Raw genomic sequence first — 19,996 nt, forward strand, 5'->3', positions numbered from 1 at the left:
AGAGACCGGTGTTTCATTGTAATTTCTCTCATTTGAATGTTAAATGCATTTTTTTTCTGACCTGACATTTGAATTAGTGTTAACATGAAAAGTAAAGAGTTACTAATACACAGCCTTTTAAAGTGTTTTTAAGACTCATTGGCCATTTGCAAACCAAATACATTTTCTTATATTTTTAAAAATCTTCCCATTATGGGAGTTACATATGTATTCATTACAGAAAAATTAGTAACTATAGAAAATTAGAAAGTTAATCATGGAATTACTGGTGATTTTGTTTCATCTTTTTAATACAAGCCTATTCATTTTTTTAGTAGATAGGATCATTAGATACAGTTTATAAATTTTTTCATGGTTCCATAATTGGCTGTGCCATCATTTATTTAAAGTTTTCCAGCAAATGCAGATATAAGATTTTCCAGTTTTTCATTATTACATAATGTTTATTTCAGATATTCCTAAGGTTTGTTTCTTTCACTTTTGTTTTCATTTTCCCCCATTGACCTCTTTGGCAGTTTGGCAAAACCTATGGATTCTCCTTAGAATAAGCTTTTTTTTTTTCTTTCTTAAATTAGAATAGTATATTTAAGTGTATAAAAATACAAAGCAAACCAGGCATATTAAAATACAATTGTAAAAGTGTTTAAAGTTTTGTCGACATACCAATAAATATGTTTCTTTCTTCTACATTGACAAAGTGATCTAGCATCAGGTCTGATAACTTTCAAAGTAGTGATGAGCATAATTGACATTTTGATATGTCTGTAGCAACTATAATATGATGTGAAAATTTCTGTGGTTTCTTTTGGTGTCAAAGTCACATGTACAGCTAGTATATTATTGTAGTTTGTCTTACATTGACAGAAATGCTACATTTCATTTAGAAGTTGATGAAAATAAAGATACACATTTTTTTCATTCATGTTCATGGGCCCCATAATTTCTATCCATAGATAAGATTAAAAAATCTCTGACCGTACATAAATGACCTTGTTACATAACTTTCCCCCCACCTACCCAGTTACTTCCATAAGGTAGAGACCTGTAAATCAAATGCTGTGAACTTTATAGGACCATTGATTTTTACTGCCAAGTTGTTCTTAAGAAAGCTTAGAACAGAAATGTCTGACTGGTATGTTTAAGATTGTATAGATGAACATTATCTTGTTCATCATTCCATTACTTGGAATACTTATAGTTTACATTTTTGAATACTTATTATAGTCCCAAAGCATTTTTATTTCGTTCAAAATTAGTGAGCTTGAATTATTGGCTAATTGTCATAGATAAGGGTCAATTAAAATTCCTCCATTTTGATTCTGTTGCCCTTTATTGTCCCTTTATTTCAAACAGTTTTGTGTTTTTTTCCTTTAATCATTTTGATGTAAGTTATTAACGTCAACATAACTTCATATTAAAGTCTACATTTTATTGGCAAGTTAGGGGGCTGTTATGGGCTGCTTAGTCACATGCTCTCACAAGCCCCACCACTTCATGCAGTTTTGGCAAGTAGATCACTCTCCTTTTTAAGAATTACCTATGGTAAAAAGAATTGGGACTTCAGAGCACTGTGTGCTTTGTCAATGTGCACAATGACTCTTATGCAACAATAATTATAAGCTTAGTGGAGAGCTTTGGGACAGGCTTCTGGCATGTGGCCAGTCCTGTGTAAATGTCCCCATCCATTACTCTGACCTGCTTTTGATTATGATGCAAAGTCCTGGGCTATTTAGTTCTCATGGAACCTCCACCCTTATAATTAGGATGAGCCCTTTGGGGACCAGAGACTGAGAATATCTGAGTGGTGCACTTCTCGGAAAGAGCCATTCTTTACAAAGTTGGCCTCTTATTGCCTCTCCTTTGCCAAGCCTGTGTTTCATTTTTAAAAGTAGAATATGCTGCTGTTGCTTTCTTTTCTTTTCTTTTTTTTTTTAATTCTCCTAACTTTAGACCTGTCCTCTCTTTCTAACCTAATTATTAGTCTTGTTAAGATATAACAAGTTGCATGGAAATGAAACCTTTGTACAATTCGAACAGGCAGAGAGGAGCAGCTCTGCAGAAGCATGTGCTGCAGTGAGGGATCTTCCTGTTGGATCAGGATTCTCTGTCTGATGACAATACTGAAGGTCAGAGTTCAGGTTGACGGCATTACCAGTGCACACTAGTAACAAACCAAGTAGACTGTTATATGAAAAAATAGCTTAAGATACTGAAAATGGTGAAATAATAATAATAATAATAATAATAATAATAATAGTCAATTGTTCCATTCTCTGACCTGTAGACATAGGGAGACCCAAGTCTGTCTGCTCAGCACTTGTATCTATAGAGTTTCCTTCTGCAGGGACTTAAGATGCTTTTTTTAAGAGAAAATGGAAGGGGCCATTTTTCCTCCTGCATAGTCAACCAGGGTAACTAAGATGAGAATCTGAACATTTTTGTGATGTTAGCATATATTGTTTAGATGCTGTCTGAAATGGCTGGTATCAGTTCACAGTGCCACCAATGGAGTATGAAGGTGACAGCTCCACCAAGCACCATCTTTCACTTCAGAACTGTGGTTGCTAGTTTGCTAGGTGTGAAATAGTAGCCTAGTTTCATTTGCTTTCCCTTTGTTTTGTGTTTATCCTGTCTGTTTTCTCTTTTTAAATTTTTAAATTGACAATTTTAAGGAAATATTTTAACTTTACAAATTATTTAAAAAATATGCTTCTGTCCATAATTCTACACAGTGCAGATTGTGCCAATCTCCCTAGAGAAATGTACAACTGAAGTATTAATACAGAGTCTGCAAATATCATGAAGACCCAACTCAGATGATCCAAAAATTGCTGGTTGAACCCTATAGCTCTTGTGACTGTATTTTTCTTTCTTCCTTTATGGGTTACCAGGCTTATCTTTTTGTTGCCTTGTACACACCTGTTTATATGCAGCTCATAACCAGGTGATGTGACTGTACTTAATCTAATTACTTGGGGGTGTTGAGGGAGTTCCCCTTTCTCAGAATGTGAGATTACTTACTATTGTGAATGTGTTGACCAAAAATATAGTTATTTATGTGGAATATTCTAGTGATGGCACAACTGCTCATTGACATTCTTTGTTTCTCCCTTGCTAAAACTCAGGAACCAGAACTGAGAACTTCAGGGTAATTGTTGGTTTGGGTGTGTGGTGTGAAAAATGAAGGTTGGGGGGACAATCAACCATCTATGGATAAAATGTTAATATCTCTCCCTTTAAACACAGGGAAGCCGTGACTTATATCAAGGAATAAAGCTTTTGTTTTGATACAACCTCTATTTTTTAAAAACCTGATTTCAGATATTTTCAGAGATTTCTGATTAAGATACTTCTAAATTATCTTAACCTTTTCTGGTAATATTAAACCAATCCAAAATCCACGGTTTTTTTTTTTCTTCCAGAAAATGCATAAATCGCCCTTCTGGCCACTTGAGCAATTTGAACTCAGTAAAGCTTTCTCTACGCATGATCTAGCTAGTTAATCCCTTTAGGCATCCAATTTTATTAGACTTTTGTATTCATAATATAATTTCAGAAACTTTAGGGAAGATAATGTTAATATAAAATGGCTAAAAAATTGAGCTTTGAAATCAGTTAAAATCCTGTGTTTGAAATCTGTTACAGTTGTTTGCTGGTTGTGGCTGTGCAGTGACTTACTCTCTCTAAATCATAGCTGCCACATCTGTAGAAAAGAAGGGAATACCTATATTTTCATGGTGGATACAAATATTAGAGTGCTTGGCAAAGTGCCTCACTTCCCTGCATTATATCATTCTGATAGAGTGTTTGCAGTATCGGTTTCTGGCATTCCAGTATGCTGGCACTAAAATGTCATTAGTTTTAGTGGCCTAATACCTACCTGCATTTCTTTTTTGTTGTTGTTTTAAGATTTTATTTATTTATTCATGAGAGACACAGTGAGAGACAGAGACAGAGACACAGGTGGAGAGAGAAGCAGGCTACTGTGTGAACAATTTGGATAAAAGCCAGCCAGTTAGAAGACCTACAAATATCTAGGCATATGATGCTGAGGGTAAGCCCATGGCAGTGGGATGGGAAAGAAGGTAGGTAGATTTGAGAGCTGTTTAGGAGCTAGAATTCCCAGGGTGTCTGGCATGGGCAGCTAGGTCAATGTCATAGCAGTTGTTGAAATCAGGACTGCAGGGAAAGCTGTGCAGGCTTCTGTGGACGGTAGTGAGTTCATGTTTGTAAATGCTCATGGACAGAGCACCTTTGGGAAGATGTGAAGATAGTGGGTTTGAGATGTCTATAGTAGGCAACTAGACTTTTGAGAGTCCTCAAGTTTGAGATTATGGTAGAAGTTCTTTCTGAGTGTGGGTGAATTATTCACAATGGGAAGAGGAAGGGCGGTGGAGTAAGAACAGCCAGAGTGCAGAAGAAAAATCTACAGAAGAGTGCTGTCACAGAAGCTAGGAGGTGAATGTCTTTCTAGAGAAAATGATCGCCTGGGCCAGATGTTATGGAGAATTTGGAGCACAATAAGGGCCAAAAATATCTATTTGTTTTAACTTAAAAGTTGGTGTTGGTGGCTGTGCAACAAGAGTCAGGTTGTAATAATTTTAAGGTGAGGAACTAGGCAGGTCTTTCACAAAGTTGCCAGTGGAAGCAAAGACAGAGGAGACAACATGAAGGATGATAAGGAGTTGACAAGTTTTCTGTTTAAAGATGATGGAGACAGGAGTCTGATTCAGTGATGATGGGAATGAGCAAAGTAGAGAGGGAGATGCTGAAGATGAAGAAGGCAATTGAGGCATGAGAGTTCCAGGGGAGGTGGAATGAGTGAAGACCAGACTTTAGGTGGGAGATTGGGTTTGGGATTATAAAGAAAAAGAAGCAAAAGTCTGGCTCCAGGTCAGTTTGTGTGTATGATGGTGGAAAATGACACAGCTCCTTTATTTTCCATGTGGTGTTAGTGCTGTCATTTGCTAAGATTGAAGAGAAGGTAGATTATGGGACGGGGCTATGTGGAATGAGAACAGAGGACCTTTGAAGTATCTGCCCCAGGACAACTTGAAGGGAGTTGAGGTTACTGGCAATGAATTGATAGCAGCTTTGAACCTCTCCAGCCACAGAGAACAGCAGTCTCACCTGCCCTTCCTGAGGTCTATGAGGTGTGTTGGAGACCTTTCTAGAGTGTTGGATTCCAGTCAGGTCCACAAAGTGCAAAGAACAGAATATAACGCATGTGGCTCATACTCCCCTTTGACACATCCACTGTATTGTTCTGTTTTGTGGTATTAAAATACTCTCTGAAGTTCTTTAAGTGTGTTAATAAACCCTTTGCTTAAATGGCTAGGACCATTTGTTTTTCTTTAAGTTCTCTCTTGTTTTCCTTTAAGTTCTTGCTCACTTTTTCATACAGTTTCTGTCTCCTGCCTTTCTGTTTTCTTCCTTGTTGTCAGTTGTTCTTTCACATTGCTGTCTGCATGCAAGTCTTTGTCAGCCCTACACTCTGGACTTTGTCAACATCTGGAATGATCACACTTCTGAAATAAAGCCATGAACTTGAAGACCAGATAACCAAGCTTATTAAAATTTTATGCAAAGTAAGAATAAACAGTCTTGGAGTGCAATTCTCACAGTGCTGGGCTTTGAGGGTATACATGAGTGTTTGTACATAAATTTTATGACATCTGTTGGGTTGCTTCTCCCATTGTCCCATGTATGAGATGTTTGCTGCCTATATTCCCATTCGTTTCCTTCTTTTGAATTTCCATGGATTATGATAATGTTTTTGGAGAGCCCTCACTGTGTCATTATATCTTCCATAATCATTCTTTAGTACTTGCAAGGTAGCTTCATATACGCTACCTAAATTTTAAAACTACACAATCAGACATTTCATGCCGTTATTTCTTCTTATTCTCATGGATTTTCAAATACTTCTATATTTTATATGGGAAAGATATGTATTTTCAATTGTATACATTTTGTATGAGGATAACTTAACCATGTCATGACTCCGTCATCTAGCCTTGTCACATGTAAATGAGATAGGACCATGTGAAGAATTGTGAAGGTTTGAAAAATAAGTTATCTACTTTAGCTTTTCCTGTAGTTCTGTGTTTTATGGACTTCCTTATCTGTGAACATCTAATTTAATTTTTTTAAAGAAGTATATACTTATTGTGTAGTGAATATCATTTAAAAAATATTTTTGTAAGTTAGTTTAATTTTGATCCTGACTTTCCATCTGGTCCAGAGGAAGAAAGTATTCAACCCAAGTTATTTGGAGACTTTTCCCCAATCCCAAGGTTGTGCTAAGGTTTGGGGTCTTGAGCAGTGCCAGCACACTGAGAAAACGGCCCTGAGTCATCAGGCACCTGACCACACTACTTAACCCAGGAGAGACCTGTTATCCCAGCCCAAACCTGCCCTTCAGGTTCTTGGCTTTGCAGGGTGTCTCTAGTGCTCACTGTAGGGGAACCAGAGCCCTTTGTGTCTGCTGCTGTCTCCTAGGGGCTCTTAGAAGCTCTTTCCTCATAGACCCCACTCTTGGTGGGAGAGAGTAACTCACAGACCTTTCTCCCCTCTCCAGTTCTGGGAAGTATCATCATCATCATTAATATTATTAATTTGAGAGAGAGAGAGATGGAGAGCACAAGCAGGGGGAGGGGCAGAGGAAGAGGGAGAAGCAGACTTGCCACTTAGCAGGGAGCCTGATGCGGATGCCCACCCTCCATCCCAGGACACTGGGATCATGACCTGAGCCAAAGTCAGATGCTTAATGGACTGAGAGGCACCAGGTGCCCCCTGGAAAGTCTTTTTTAATCTGGGGGAAATCCCTCAATCCTCAAATTGTATTCTCAACAGGTGTAGGGTTGTTTTTTGTTTTTTAACAAAAGCTAAGAAGTGCTGGCACAAACCTTCCCTTAGGCAAGGAAGCCCACACTGTGTAGCCTATTTAAATAGTAGAATATGGGACAGAACACAATTTCTTAAAAAAAAAAAAAAAAAGGTAGAGTGTAGTAAGTTGCAAAATAGTTTAAAAAAAAAAAAATCCTCTGTTCAGTGCTGACCAAACTTGCGAAGCCAAGTCTGATTTTATTTTATTTTTTTAAAGATTTTATTTATTTATTCATGACAGAGAGAGAGAGAGGCAGAGACACAGGCAGAGGCAGAAGCAGACTCCATGCAGGGAGCCCAACGTGGGACTCAGTCCCAGGTCTCCAGGATCACCCACTGGGCTGAAGGCAGGCGTTCAACCACTGAGCCACCGGGGCTGCCCCAAGTCTGATTTTATAACTTATTGAAGAATATTTGTTAAATGTGTTGACATTTTATTTACATAACTTCTGAGTGATCTGAACCTCAAACAGATTATAACATTTTTAAAGTGTTGTGTAAATGTTCTAATTTTGTTTTCTTATTTCGCCTAAGAACACTGGAACTATTTTGGGGCCGATGAGAATCTTGGTCCAGTGGCTGTGAGCATTCGAAGGGAAAAACCAGAAGAAACAAAGGAAAACGGATCTCCATACAACTACCGAATAATTTTTAGAACCAGTGAGGTAAGTTGCAAACCAGAAAGATTGAGGCTTGATTGGAATGAGGAGCAGCAGTAGCAAAGCAATTAAATTTAATAGCACATAGCTACAAATGTCTTAGAATAAACAATGGCTCTTTTCATTTGTTCTGGTGGTGATGGGGGTGGACCTAATGGTTAGATTTGGGTCCTTCCTTTCCATCTACCCTGGGGTAGATGCAGTGAATGAATGGGAGTTTTGATTCGGAGAAAGATACCGCAGTTAAGCATGGCCCCAGGAAACTGGAGCCTGCAGGATTCCAAATTGGATGTTGCATATCCTGCTCCGTGGGCCGCTCGGTTGGCTGGAAAGCACTGAGCCCCAGCAGCCCTACAGATGAGAGAGGGTCATCCAGGAGTTAACCGCCCTTCCAAACTGTTGCTTCGGACAGTTCTTGACCCAAAAAGGAGGAAGGAGACTCTTCTTCTGCTTCTACTTTGCCCTCTCCTGGGCCTGTTCCCTAGACTGTGAGGAGGCTTAAAAATAACCCTGCAAACCCGAGGCTCTCTCCAGACCGGCTCTTGGAGCTCTGTAGGAATCAAAGCACACAAAATATTTGAGTTTTTATTTTAAAATGAAATTCAAGTCAGAAAAGAAAAGGGAAAATCAAATGGCCAACAAAGCAGTTTGTTGTTGTTGTTTGTTGTTGTAAACTCATGAACAAGTTTGGGACAATAAGGTTTCTCCTTTGTTTTCTTTCTAAACATGTCAGTGTGAATTTATTATTGCCTCCCTGCGCCAAATGCACTTTAGCATTGTTGTTATGCATTAATGCCTAATACTCCCCTGAGGTATCTAGGAAATAATGGTTTTGAAACTAGTTTAAATAGGGCATTTACTTCATTTCCCCCACTGAATACAAGGCCAGGTTTCAGGGGTTGGCTTCACTTAGTAATTGGTCCTCAGCTTGAACTCCAGGGAAATTAAAAATAGGATTTTTTTAAAGGCATGACTTCAGCATCTAATAGGTTGTGTGTAGTGGTCAGAGAGAACTGAAGAGCTCACATGCTCTACTGCACTGTCTCTCCACACCAGAGCTGATCGTGAAGAGGGTAAATGCTTTCGTTGAGCATGAAAAGCACAGAGAACATGCTGGTTTTGAAGTTGGACGTAGGGAGTCGCCCCTTTCTGGCTTCTTGGATTTCTGTGAGCATGTTACTTTGCTTCAGGTATTTTTGTCCTGTTCTCACCTGTTTCCCCTCCCAGGGCCACTCCACTTCCTGCTGTCCTTCATGCCAGAGGTTGGAGTGTTCTAAGTGAAGGATTTCTTCCCCCATCCTGTCACTGGTCTGTTGCCTGCAGCTTGCTCTGCGGGTATCCCCATCTGGTCCCCGCCCCTCTGTCTCCAGCTGTGCTAGGTGAACGTGATCCCCCGCTGTGGTTGGGGGCTTTGCCTCTCCTACCTCCGTCCTTTCATCCCTTCATCCCTTGCTACCTGGACCCAAAGTGGGCCCATCCATCGTCCCTTCGGTCCATTGCCTTAGCCTTTGACTGGAACATCCAAGTCAGATGTTGCTCATGGTTTAAGATACCATCATCACTTGCTTTTATGTTCAAATTAACGTTTAACTGACAACTCTGTTACTGAAGTTGTTCAGGCCAGAAACTTAAAGTCACACTGGACTCTTCTCTCCTCCTTGCCTCCCAACCCCCAGTCGGGTATGTCAGCACAGCTTGTTGACTATGTCTCCAAAATATGCCCAGAATTCAGTCCCTTCTTTCATTCCCCCACTTGGGCCTGGGCCCGGCCGCCACCACCTTTCTCTGCTCTGCGCCAAGCCCTGCAGGGACCCTACAGAAATGTAATCCCTGTGTGTTCTTCCTCAGTGCAGAACCCTTTAGCACTTCCCCTCTCCTGACTACAAGCCAGTCAAGGGATACTTGTTTTATTTCTTATACTTATTTCTTATTGTTGTTTTCTTATGCTCTGATATCCCTTGCTACTTAGGACACCATGCATGCTGGCCTCCTTTCCCCCTGGGCCACCTCCTCACCTCTGCCTCAGGGCTTCACTGCCCCCTGTTCCTCCTTCCTGCTGCATCTTCCCCTGGCCTCCTCCTGCTGGGGTGCCCTCATTTCCTCCTGACCTTTACTCCTGAATCACAGGGGCCTTCCCTGGCCACTGGATCTAACATTTCTACTCCCATACATCCCATTTCATGTCTAGTGCTAGGCTTTGTTTTTTTGTTTTTTTGTTTTTTTTTTCACAAACACTTCATACCATCTCACCTCACGTGTTGCACTTTTTATTGTGTTTGTTTTTTCCCTCCGCTAGAATTTAAGCCCCGTGAGGATGGGGACTGTTGTCTGACTTGCTCATGGCTACAGGTCTAATGCCTATAATCGGAGGTAGTGCTATCCCTTCCTCCCCATGGCCTGCCCTTCCCTCTCTCATGTGTACGTAATAAAGTATCCTTAGCTTTCATGTCACTTTTTCCTTTCCAATACAAGTCATCCTTAGATGTGGTCCAACTGTGATAGGTTACTGAGACTTTTCACAGAAATAAACTAACAGAAGTCCTTTGAGAGAAACCTCTCTAGATGGTTGGTCCCTGTCCAACAGGCACTTCACTCTTTCCTCTTTTCATTTTGGTAGAAATTGTAGAAATCGTCATTGTAAAACATAAACAAAAACATTTTTTTAAAGATTTTATTTATTTATTCATGAGAGAGAGAGAGAGAGGCAGAGACACAGACACGGGCAGAGGGAGAAGCAGGCTCCATGCAGGGATCCCAAAGTGGGACTTGATCCCAGGACCGCGGGATCATGCCCTGAGCCAAAGGCAGAGGCTCAACCACTGAGCCACCCAGGTGCCCCAACAACATAAACAAAAACATGAACATATTTGTAAGCCTCACAGTTGATGAACAAAACCTGACAACATGTGAGTGTTTTTAAGCAAAGGTGCACAGGGAATTAAAAGGATTCTTGTCTTGTTTCTGGAAATCATTTAAAAAATCCAGATATAAAAATGAGTCATTCTTTTTCTCCTCTGCTTTGGCTTCCTTGAGGTGAGCTGCTGTCTGTCTGTGGTGCAGGATTAGCATTCCTGGTTTTGGTTTCTCAGCTGAAAAGACTTCCAGCGCCTGCTGCTTCCTGTCTCTCCGGCACAGGTTATCTCATGGAAGGAGGAGCACAGTAACTGGGTTGTTGAGCAGTTTCCTGTGACTTAAAACACAAACATACAAAGCCCCAGAAGCCATTTCTGCCAAATTCGGTATTAAGTCACAGGGAAAATGATTTTTTTTACACAAGTGTCATTTGAAAACAAGTGATTTATAAACGAAAGAAAAGCTATTAATCAAATGAATAGTACCTTGTTCTTGTATGGAGAGCAAGATGTTGGTAAATTTTGCTTTTCCTGCCATCTTCTCTCTTACCCATCAGTTGGCAGATGTTAGGGATTCGACTTCCCTGGTGATTCTTCATTTGGTTTCCATTTCCCTGCTAACCCTGTGTCACGTCCTCTTTGACTGATTTCCCAGAATGTCTTGTCTGCCTGCGGCTCCTTCCTCTTGCTGTTCATCTTAGAGTACACATCACCTTCCCTGTTCAGACAGGGTCTGAGGCTGCCCGTGGGAGCCTGATGGGGTGCACACCCCTCAGGTGCACGCCTCCCCGCCCCGCAACCTGCCAGCTTCACCAGCCACCCTCTCTTCAGATCCCGCTACATGACAGCAGTGGCTCTTTCTGCCCCACTTCCTGTTCTTCCTTACCTCTCCACCTTTCACTTTCTGACATTATTTTTTATAGAATTTCCTCTCAATTCCAGGGCCCCTTCTTAGTGCCCCCCTCTTCCATGAGGGTGTTTTCTTATGCTCTGAGCCACAGCGCTCCACTTCCTGCCTTGGGACCCTTTTCCACCTGAACATGTTGCACTTCCCTCAGTAAACACAAGCCTTCTGAATTGCCATCGTGTACTTCTTCCCCCTGCCCTTTGCACACCCCACACCTGCCCATCAGCACGCACTCCTTCCTCGGTTAGCTCTTGCCACTCCTGCTGCAGTCCAGGGCCTCACCCTACCCCCTACCGGCTTCATGGGCAGGTGTTCCACATGATGGGTCACCATACAGTGTTTATGGTGTTTATGTTGTATTAACAACTGTGCAGCATGACAACGTTTTGGGAAATGAGACTGCTCTAGGCTTTGTATTTACTTCAACAGATCATTATTTCATAGGGAAATTGCTTATGTTTCTATTTCATAATAATGGAAAGTATCTTAAGAAATAAGGGGAAATTGAAAGTGACTTGCAGTGCTATTGACTATGCTGCTGTACTAACTACAGTCATGGTCTTACTGTAGTAGCATTTGGGGATACAGATAGCTTGTGCTTGTCAGCAGTATGTTATGAAATTTAAAACTTTATCCTTCCCCTTATCTTTTGTAATTAAATAATCTAATAAAATTATGTAATAGAATAACATAATGTAAAATAATTATGTAATACTATAACATAATGTAAAATTTTTTAAAAGGTGCAACATCTAAATCCTGAGCATTTGTTCTTCAGATATTTCTCTGGGATATCTCCTCAATTTGGTTAGTGGCAGTTTACAGCCATATGAAGACCTTGAGCTTACTGAGGTCTTTATGGAAATGCTTTATTTGTTCTTGAAGTAGGTGTCTTTGGAAGGCCTGATGATGTGTTCCTTTGGACTTGCCTGGGTCTTCTTGGAAGCCTTGGCCTCGTTTTTCATATGCAGAGTATTTTCTGTCACCCTCCTCATTCAGAAGCCTCTCCCCACTCTCAGGGGGCATCGCAGCCTCGGGTATGGGTGCCGTGTGGGTGCAGTCTGCGTGTTTGCACCTCTCCCACACCGAGAGAGGCCTCATCAGAGCACGTCTGTCTTTCAGCTCATGACACTGAGAGGCTCGGTCCTGGAGGATGCCATTCCCTCAACGGCAAAGCACTCGACAGCCAGAGGCCTGCCCCTGAAGGAAGTGCTGGAGCATGTGATTCCTGAGCTTAATGTCCAGTGCCTGCGGCTGGCCTTCAATACCCCCAAGGTCACAGAGCAGCTCATGAAACTGGATGAACAAGGGGTGAGTTTGGTTGCTGGGGGAAACCATTCTTGCTGCCCAGATTTCCAGAATACAGACCTTGATATTTCTCTTTTGACAAGGAAAACATATACCATTTATTGCCAGGGATGATATCTTTGCAGTTATTTATTTTCTTTCTTCTTAAGTCTCTGGGCTCCGAACATTTCTCATTTGACGAAATTTTCTACATCCGAATTGATGGATTTGGTTCTTTTTTAAAAAAATTATTTATTTATTTATTCATGAGAGACAGAGAGAGAGAGAGAGAGAGAAGCAGAGACACGGGCAGAGGGAGAAGCAGGCTCCATGCAGGGAGCCCGATGTGGGACTCGATCCCGGGACTCCAGGAACGCGCCCTGGGCCAAAGGCAGGCGCGAAACCGCTGAGCCACCCGGGGATCCCCAAGAAGTTTTTTTTTTTTTTTTTAAGATTTTATTTATTTATTCATGATAGTGACACACAGAGAGAGAGAGAGAGAGAGGCAGAGACATAGGCAGAGGGAGAACTAGGCTCCATGCACCGGGAGCCTGATGTGTTTTTTATTTTATTAGGCTGATGTGTTTGCAGGAACTGAAGTTAGGCGTTTTAATTTTTAGAAAATTTTAAGTTTTAGAAAATGAATACGTGCTTATCCAAGTTTTCACATTCTCCTTCCTGATATCCTTCTGGGCCTCTCACTATTTATTAATGCCCATGTCCATCTCCCTATACAGGGCAATAACCTAAGTGATATCACACTGTCAAGAATTTAGAACAGATTGTGGCTCAGAAAATTCAGGTCAACTTTGGATTGACTTTATCTGTCTTGGCCCTAAGATGTTCACTTATTAGATAATTAAGAGCATCATTTATGATAAAAACAAGGTAGACCAGTTTTCTTATTACACTGTTGTAAGCACTTCACCATGTCCCAATTTATTTATTTATTCCTCATTGCACCCTGCACAGAGGTTCTAATCATTGGCCTGTTTTATGGTTGAGAAGATGGGAGATTTTCTCAGCACTGTTTTCCCTTAAGAGTCCTGATCACTGGGTACACACATTTGTAGAATACTGCCCTTTGTTTTTACAGTTTGCAAGTTTTTATACCTTTGCATGTCTCGAATTATTTAGATTCTCAAAACTGTGCTGTGAAATATCAGGAACTATTCAAGCCAACTTTTTAATGATACAGCTAATAGTTACTTTTAAATTTGCCATGTCAGGGATCCCTGGGTGGCGCAGCGGTTTGGCGCCTGCCTTTGGCCCAGGGCGCGATCCTGGAGACCCGGGATCGAATCCCACGTCGGGCTCCCGGTGCATGGAGCCTGCTTCTCCCTCTGCCTATGTCTCTGCCTCTCTCTCTCTCTGTGACTATCATAAATAAATAAAAATTAAAAAAAAAAAGATTTAAATTTGCCATGTCAGAGCCATTTTTCTTCATCAGTCATTTAAAAAACACGTTTATGTTATCTACTCAGTGCAAGGGGAATGAAAAGCCCCTGGGCTCGGCACATGATACACACCAAAGAACTATTAACTGTGGTTGATAATGATAAAATAATACCTTGTTAGTAGCCCATTACATGCACTATCTCATTTAATCTTTGTAAGCATCCCATGAGAGAGCTGCTGGTACAGGCAGGATAATGTTATGCTCACCATCATAAGTAAGCACAACTGTTTCAAATCTAATAAATGTTTATTGAGAACCACTCTTTGCAGATTGTTAAATACCATGAAGAATAAATAAGCTAGTAAGACACAGTCCTCACCCATGAAAAAGACAAGGTCATAAATTACTATAATGAAAGTCAGGTTTAATATAATGAATATAATAAGAGAATTGCAAACGAAGAGCAATAGAGGTGCAAGCCAACAGGGCCAAGTCATGATTGCTTAGGCCCATTCCCAAGATGGGCCGTGGAGGGGAAGAGGATTTCATCAGGCCAGAGAGCAAGCAGTGCGGTGGTCTAGACTCAGAACAATAAGAACAAAGCACAGAGGGATGAAAGCACTCTAGCTGAACAGGAGTACGAGGCACATGGAAAAGAGTAATAAAAATAGATATTTTTTTTATTGAGCAGTGACCAAGCCAGGTACCATGTGAAGCAATTTACATGAATTACTTTAATTAGTCCTCAGAACTCTTTGATGTCAGTGCTGTTAATGTTCTTGTTTTACAGACAAGAACACTGAGACATAGAGGCCAAAAGCCCCCAGCATTCATAATTAAGGTCTGGTGGAGGCAGGTCTTGAATCCAGGAATGCAGATTCCAGAGCCTACATTCTTATGCAATGCACCAAACACCCCATTCTCCTTTCCCTCCCATGAGTGGGAGAAGAAACTGTGGAAAGATGGCTCCAGACATTATTGCTGCTGGCTTGAGTGCCCAGTATTAAGTATAACATATTAAAGTACAATTGCCAGTTTGTAGTAGAGAAAATCGGTAGTCCTGTTTTCAATAGGAAATGTCAAGTTTCATGTTCACAGTGGTGGTTTTACCTAAATGAGTATCTCTACTATTTTTCTAGATAGTTCTTAAAAATACAAAGAAATGAAAATATTCCTTAAAAACTTACCCTTCAAGTTACTGAAGTTAAAGGGGAAAACGATCATATCTAATTAGGTCTGTAATATTTCAAGAATAAATGTTAAGGAAAGCAGCAATGTTTATTTAATAATGGATAGTGCGGATTCTTTGATTAAGGATATGGAGGATATTCTCTGCTGGCGTAGCCTATTCATTGCCATATTGCACTATTTTACTGAGGACAAATGAGTTTGACCAGCCACTTTCTTCTTTGATTCAGGCAGTTAGATTTAAAGAATGAACCATAAGGAAAACATTTTTCCCAAAACCCATGTTATATGAATGAAGTTTTGGCAGAACAATTACCATTCCTGAAATTTTATTCTTCGTCTAGATTATGATAACAGCTAATACACAGTTAAAGTTCAGGTGGACACCACATTGGTTTTAGATAACTCAAGGATGTATATGTACATTATCAGGAGAGAAATACACGTGACAGTCATCAGGTATCACTGGTAGCTTTATCTTGTCTATTCACAAGTAATTATTACTCTGCACTAGCTCATCTGTGTTCTTTTGCCTGGGTGAGTCTAGGTTTGGATGACTGGTTGGAGTCCTTTCCAGTGGTAAGATTCTGTGATTAACACAGCTGATAGCAGTAGCATTTGGAAGACATTTGACTATGGTAGGACTGCGGTTTACTGGGATGGAGGTGGGCATGGCACAGACATGCAGTGAAGACTCTGGTTCGCAGTCCAAAAAGAGTAATTGGGTGCAGATATTTCAGTCCTGACTTTCAGTGGTGTATTGTGTTTTAAATTCAGTTTTAATATAAAAATCTAAACTAGTTTCTTTCCTGTGGAATGTACCGTAACTAGCTGATATCTTCGAGTGGTACAGAAATCAAAGTAATTAAATCAAAGTAATTATGTTTACTCAGAAGGATTCCATTCCTACTCTGTTCTGTCTGCCACCCCTTCCTACAGTTACCACTTTTATCAGTTTCTTAAGTATTCCTTTCTTTCTTTATATAGATATCATCAAATATGCATATAGAGACTTAATTCTTCCTTATACAGAATATAACATCTTGTGGACATTTTCTTTTTTCACTGAGTAATGCATTTTGGAGATCTTTCTATGTCAATATTTAGAAAGCTTTCCCATTGTTTTTATGACTGCATAATATTCTATTATATTGCTATACTATAATTTATCAGCTTCCCTATTGATGGGCATTTGGATTAATTCCAGTCTTTTCCTATTAAAAACAATGCTGCAGTGAAGAGCCTTTTTCTATATAATAGAAATTCATCTTAATGTCAAATCAAAACCAGGTACATTTGTTACCAATTTAATACCCATTATGAAGCATTTTATTTTTTTGAGAAATTTCACACATTAGGGATCCCTGGGTGGCGCAGCGGTTTGGCGTCTGCCTTTGGCCCAGGGCGTGATCCTGGAGACCTGGGATCGAATCCCACGTCGGGCTCCTGGTGCATGGAGCCGGCTTCTCCCTCTGCCTATGTCTCTGCCTCTCTCTCTCTCTCTCTGTGTGTGACTATCATAAATAAATAAAATTTAAAAAAAAAAAAATTTCACACATTAGATTATTGTGTTTGTTTAGAATTTTTTTAATGTTATGTGAAGATAAAAATAGCTTAGGATATGTGCACAAATATAAATAATTTTGACAGCATCTCAGTCAGATTTTTTTTTTCAGTCAGATTTTTTAAATAACTTTCCTACCTAGTATCTATGCCATTTTTAAAAAGCAATCTAATTTTTGTTAGTAATTCCCAATGAGGATAAATTTTCTAATTAGCATTTTTTGCTCACAACAGTGAATTTTTCCAGTCTCTTTGACATTCTTCTTAGGGGGCAGTATAGTGATGAGTCTTTAAGAAGTGGTTAAGAAAGTGGTCATGTTTATGAAGAACAAGCCAAAGTAAACTATCGGTGTGAATCATGAGGATTTTAAAAAATTAGCAAGGTCTTCATATCCAATAATGACAGAGTAGCTTGCTGCAGACCAGCCCACCAAATGAGAATAACCAGAAACACCGAACAAAATATTTTTTAGAAGTAAGTTTGTACCTTTGCTCCTGGAAATATGAGATAGATCTATTTTTTGCTTATTCTTCCTGCTAGTACAGGTAAAAACCTTGTACACTGACTGTATATGAAGCAAACATAAAGTGAATTTGCAAAGTAGAGAGGAGGCAGATTGACTAAGGACCATGGGATTTGAGGAACAACACAGTGGTCATTTATGATAAAAATGGAAGTAGAGAGAACTTACTTAACTTAATGAGAAGCATCTATAGCTCAAATCCTATTACTGATGAAAGACTTAGTGTTAAGAAGACAAGGATATACGCTGTCACCGTTGCTATTCGACATGGTGCTGGAAGTGCCAGTTAGCACAATAAAGCAAGAAAAGGAAATAAAAGATGTTAGATGAAGGAAGTAAAAAAATAAAACTGTCCCTATTTCAGGTGACATGATGGTCTGTGTACAAAACCCCCGTGAATCTACAAAAACTTCCTATAACTATGGAGATGTGTTCAGCAAGATTGTAGGATTCAGCATCAATTCACAGTGATCAATTTGATATCTTTGTTATTTCTTTTAATTAAAGTATAGTTGACGCACAGTGTTATATTAGTTTCAGCTGTACAGGGCAGTGATTCAACAAGGGTATACACTATGTTATGCTCCCCACAGTGTAGCTACCGTCTGTCGGTATTACAGTATTACAGTAATTACAGTACATTACAGTACCATTAACTATATTTCCTATGCAGATCTTTCATCCCCATGACTTACTCATTTCGTATCTGGAAGCCTGTACCTCCCACTCCCCTTCACCCATTTTGTCCTTGCTGCACCCACCCACCCCTGCCCTGCAACCACCAGTTTGTTCTCTATATTTGTGGGTTTGTTTCCGCTTTGTTTGTTGGTATATTTTAGATTTCACATATAAACAAAATCATATGGTATTTGTCTTTCTCTGACTTATTTCACCTAGCACAATGTCTTCTAGGTCCATCCATGTTGTTGTAAATGACAAGATCTAATTCCTTTTTATGATTATAATCATAATATCAGAGTAATATCCCATTGTATATGTATTCTACATCTTCTTTATCCATGCATCTATTGATGGACACTTAGGTTGCTTGCATATCTTGGCTGTTGGAAGTAATGCTGTAATAATCATAGGGGTTCGTTTATCTTATTGAGTTAGTGTTTTCACTTTCTTTGGGTAAATACGCAATAGTGGAATTACTGGATCATTTTCAGTTTTAATTTTTTTGAGAAACCTCCATTCTATCTTCTACAGGGGCTGCCCCAATTTGCATTCCCATCAGTTGTATATGAGGGTTCCCTTTTCTCCACATCCTCATCAACACTTATTATTTCTTGTGGTTTTGATTTTAACCATTCTGAGGTAATATCTCATTATGGTTTTGATTTGCATTTCTCTGATGAGTAGTGATGTTGAGCATCTTTTCATGTGTCCCTTGGCCATCTGTATATCTTCTTCAGAAAAATGTCTTCAGGTTCTCTGCCCATATTAATTGGATTACTTATATAGGGTTATTTTTTCTTTAGTGTTGAGTTGTATGCATTCTCTATGTGTTTTGGGTATTTATTAATCCCTTATCAGACATATTATTTGCAAATATCTTCTGTTCAGCAGTTTGCCTTTTCCTTTTTTTGATGGTTTCCTTCACTGCACAAAAGCTTTTTACTTTGGAGTAAAAGTAATTTGATTTCTCAATTTGATTTCTCTTAATGTGTGGAACCTAAAATTAAAATACAGTACCACTTACAATTCCACAATAAAAAATGAAGTGCTTGGTTATATATCTAACAAAACATATATAGGACTAGTGTGCTAAAAACTATAAAACGTTGCTGAAAGAAATCAAAGAAGACCTAAGTAAATGGAGAGACATGCCATGTTCATTGATTGGAAGACTCAACGTATTAGTGATTCAGTTCTCTCCTAATGGATATATAGTTAACACAATATCAAAATCCCAATAAGATATTTTGTAATTGTAGACAGGATTATTCTGAAACTTATATGGAAAGGCAAAGGAACTAGAATAGCTAAAACAATTTTGAAAAAGAAGAATGAAGTGGGAGAAATTATTATTCTTCCTGATTTTTAAGACTTAATATGTGACTATAGTAATCAGAACTATGTTTTATTATTGGGAGGACAGATTAAGGGATCAATGGAACAGAATAGAAAAACTAGAAATACCATCCATCTCCATATATATCCAAGTGATTTTTAACAAAGGTGTAAGAACAGTTCAGTTTAGGAAGGATAGGTTTTTCAAGCAAAGGTGCTGGGATAATTAAATATCCACAGACAAAATAAGAATCTTGATCTAAATATCACACATCATGCAGAAATTTATTCAGATGGATCATTGAAATGTAAAACTATAAGAGTTTTGACATACTCTTTGGGACCTAGGACCTGATAAAGAGTTCTGAAACATAACACCAAAAACTTGATCCAGGAAAGAAGTAATTGAGAAAATGGTATTCACCAAAATATCATGCAATACTTTTTTCCTTAGACATTTGCTATTGTATGAGAGGCTTGAGGCTTAAGTCCACATAAAGCTGCAGATAAAAGTTAGGTGACAGATGAACCTTAATTTCATGAGGGCTACAGAATTCAAAAATGAAGCTCAGGAATCACTGCATCTGTAAGACCATCAAATTGAAATTCTGGAATGGAAAAAGTTAACATTTCAATAGATGTGTTTAAGAACCATATTGAGCAAAAGGGAAAATTGATGGATTGAGGATAAGCTATGAGAAAATTGTTTTTCT

At 39.3% G+C, this 19,996-nt stretch overlaps 1 protein-coding gene and 1 long non-coding RNA gene across 2 annotated transcripts in view; one reads left to right on the top strand and one right to left on the bottom strand.

Annotated features, from left to right (window-relative positions):
• The window catches only part of SIPA1L1 (signal induced proliferation associated 1 like 1), a 387,762-nt gene that overhangs the window by 241,950 nt on the left and 125,816 nt on the right, over positions 1 to 19,996 (top strand). The window contains exons 8-9 of the mRNA XM_049113648.1: positions 7,423 to 7,553; positions 12,429 to 12,617. Of these exons, the coding sequence (XP_048969605.1) occupies positions 7,423 to 7,553; positions 12,429 to 12,617 (320 nt within the window). The remainder of the gene's footprint in view (positions 1 to 7,422; positions 7,554 to 12,428; positions 12,618 to 19,996) is intronic.
• LOC125755667 (uncharacterized) lies at positions 10,205 to 11,554 on the bottom strand. Its single transcript, XR_007412709.1, has 2 exons — positions 10,886 to 11,554; positions 10,205 to 10,737 (listed from the first exon to the last, which is right to left on the bottom strand). It is a non-coding gene; the product is annotated as an uncharacterized LOC125755667 (long non-coding RNA).

Source organism: Canis lupus, chromosome 8 (genome assembly GCF_003254725.2).
Source record: "Canis lupus dingo isolate Sandy chromosome 8, ASM325472v2, whole genome shotgun sequence".
In the NCBI taxonomy this organism is placed as follows: Eukaryota; Metazoa; Chordata; class Mammalia; order Carnivora; family Canidae; genus Canis; species Canis lupus.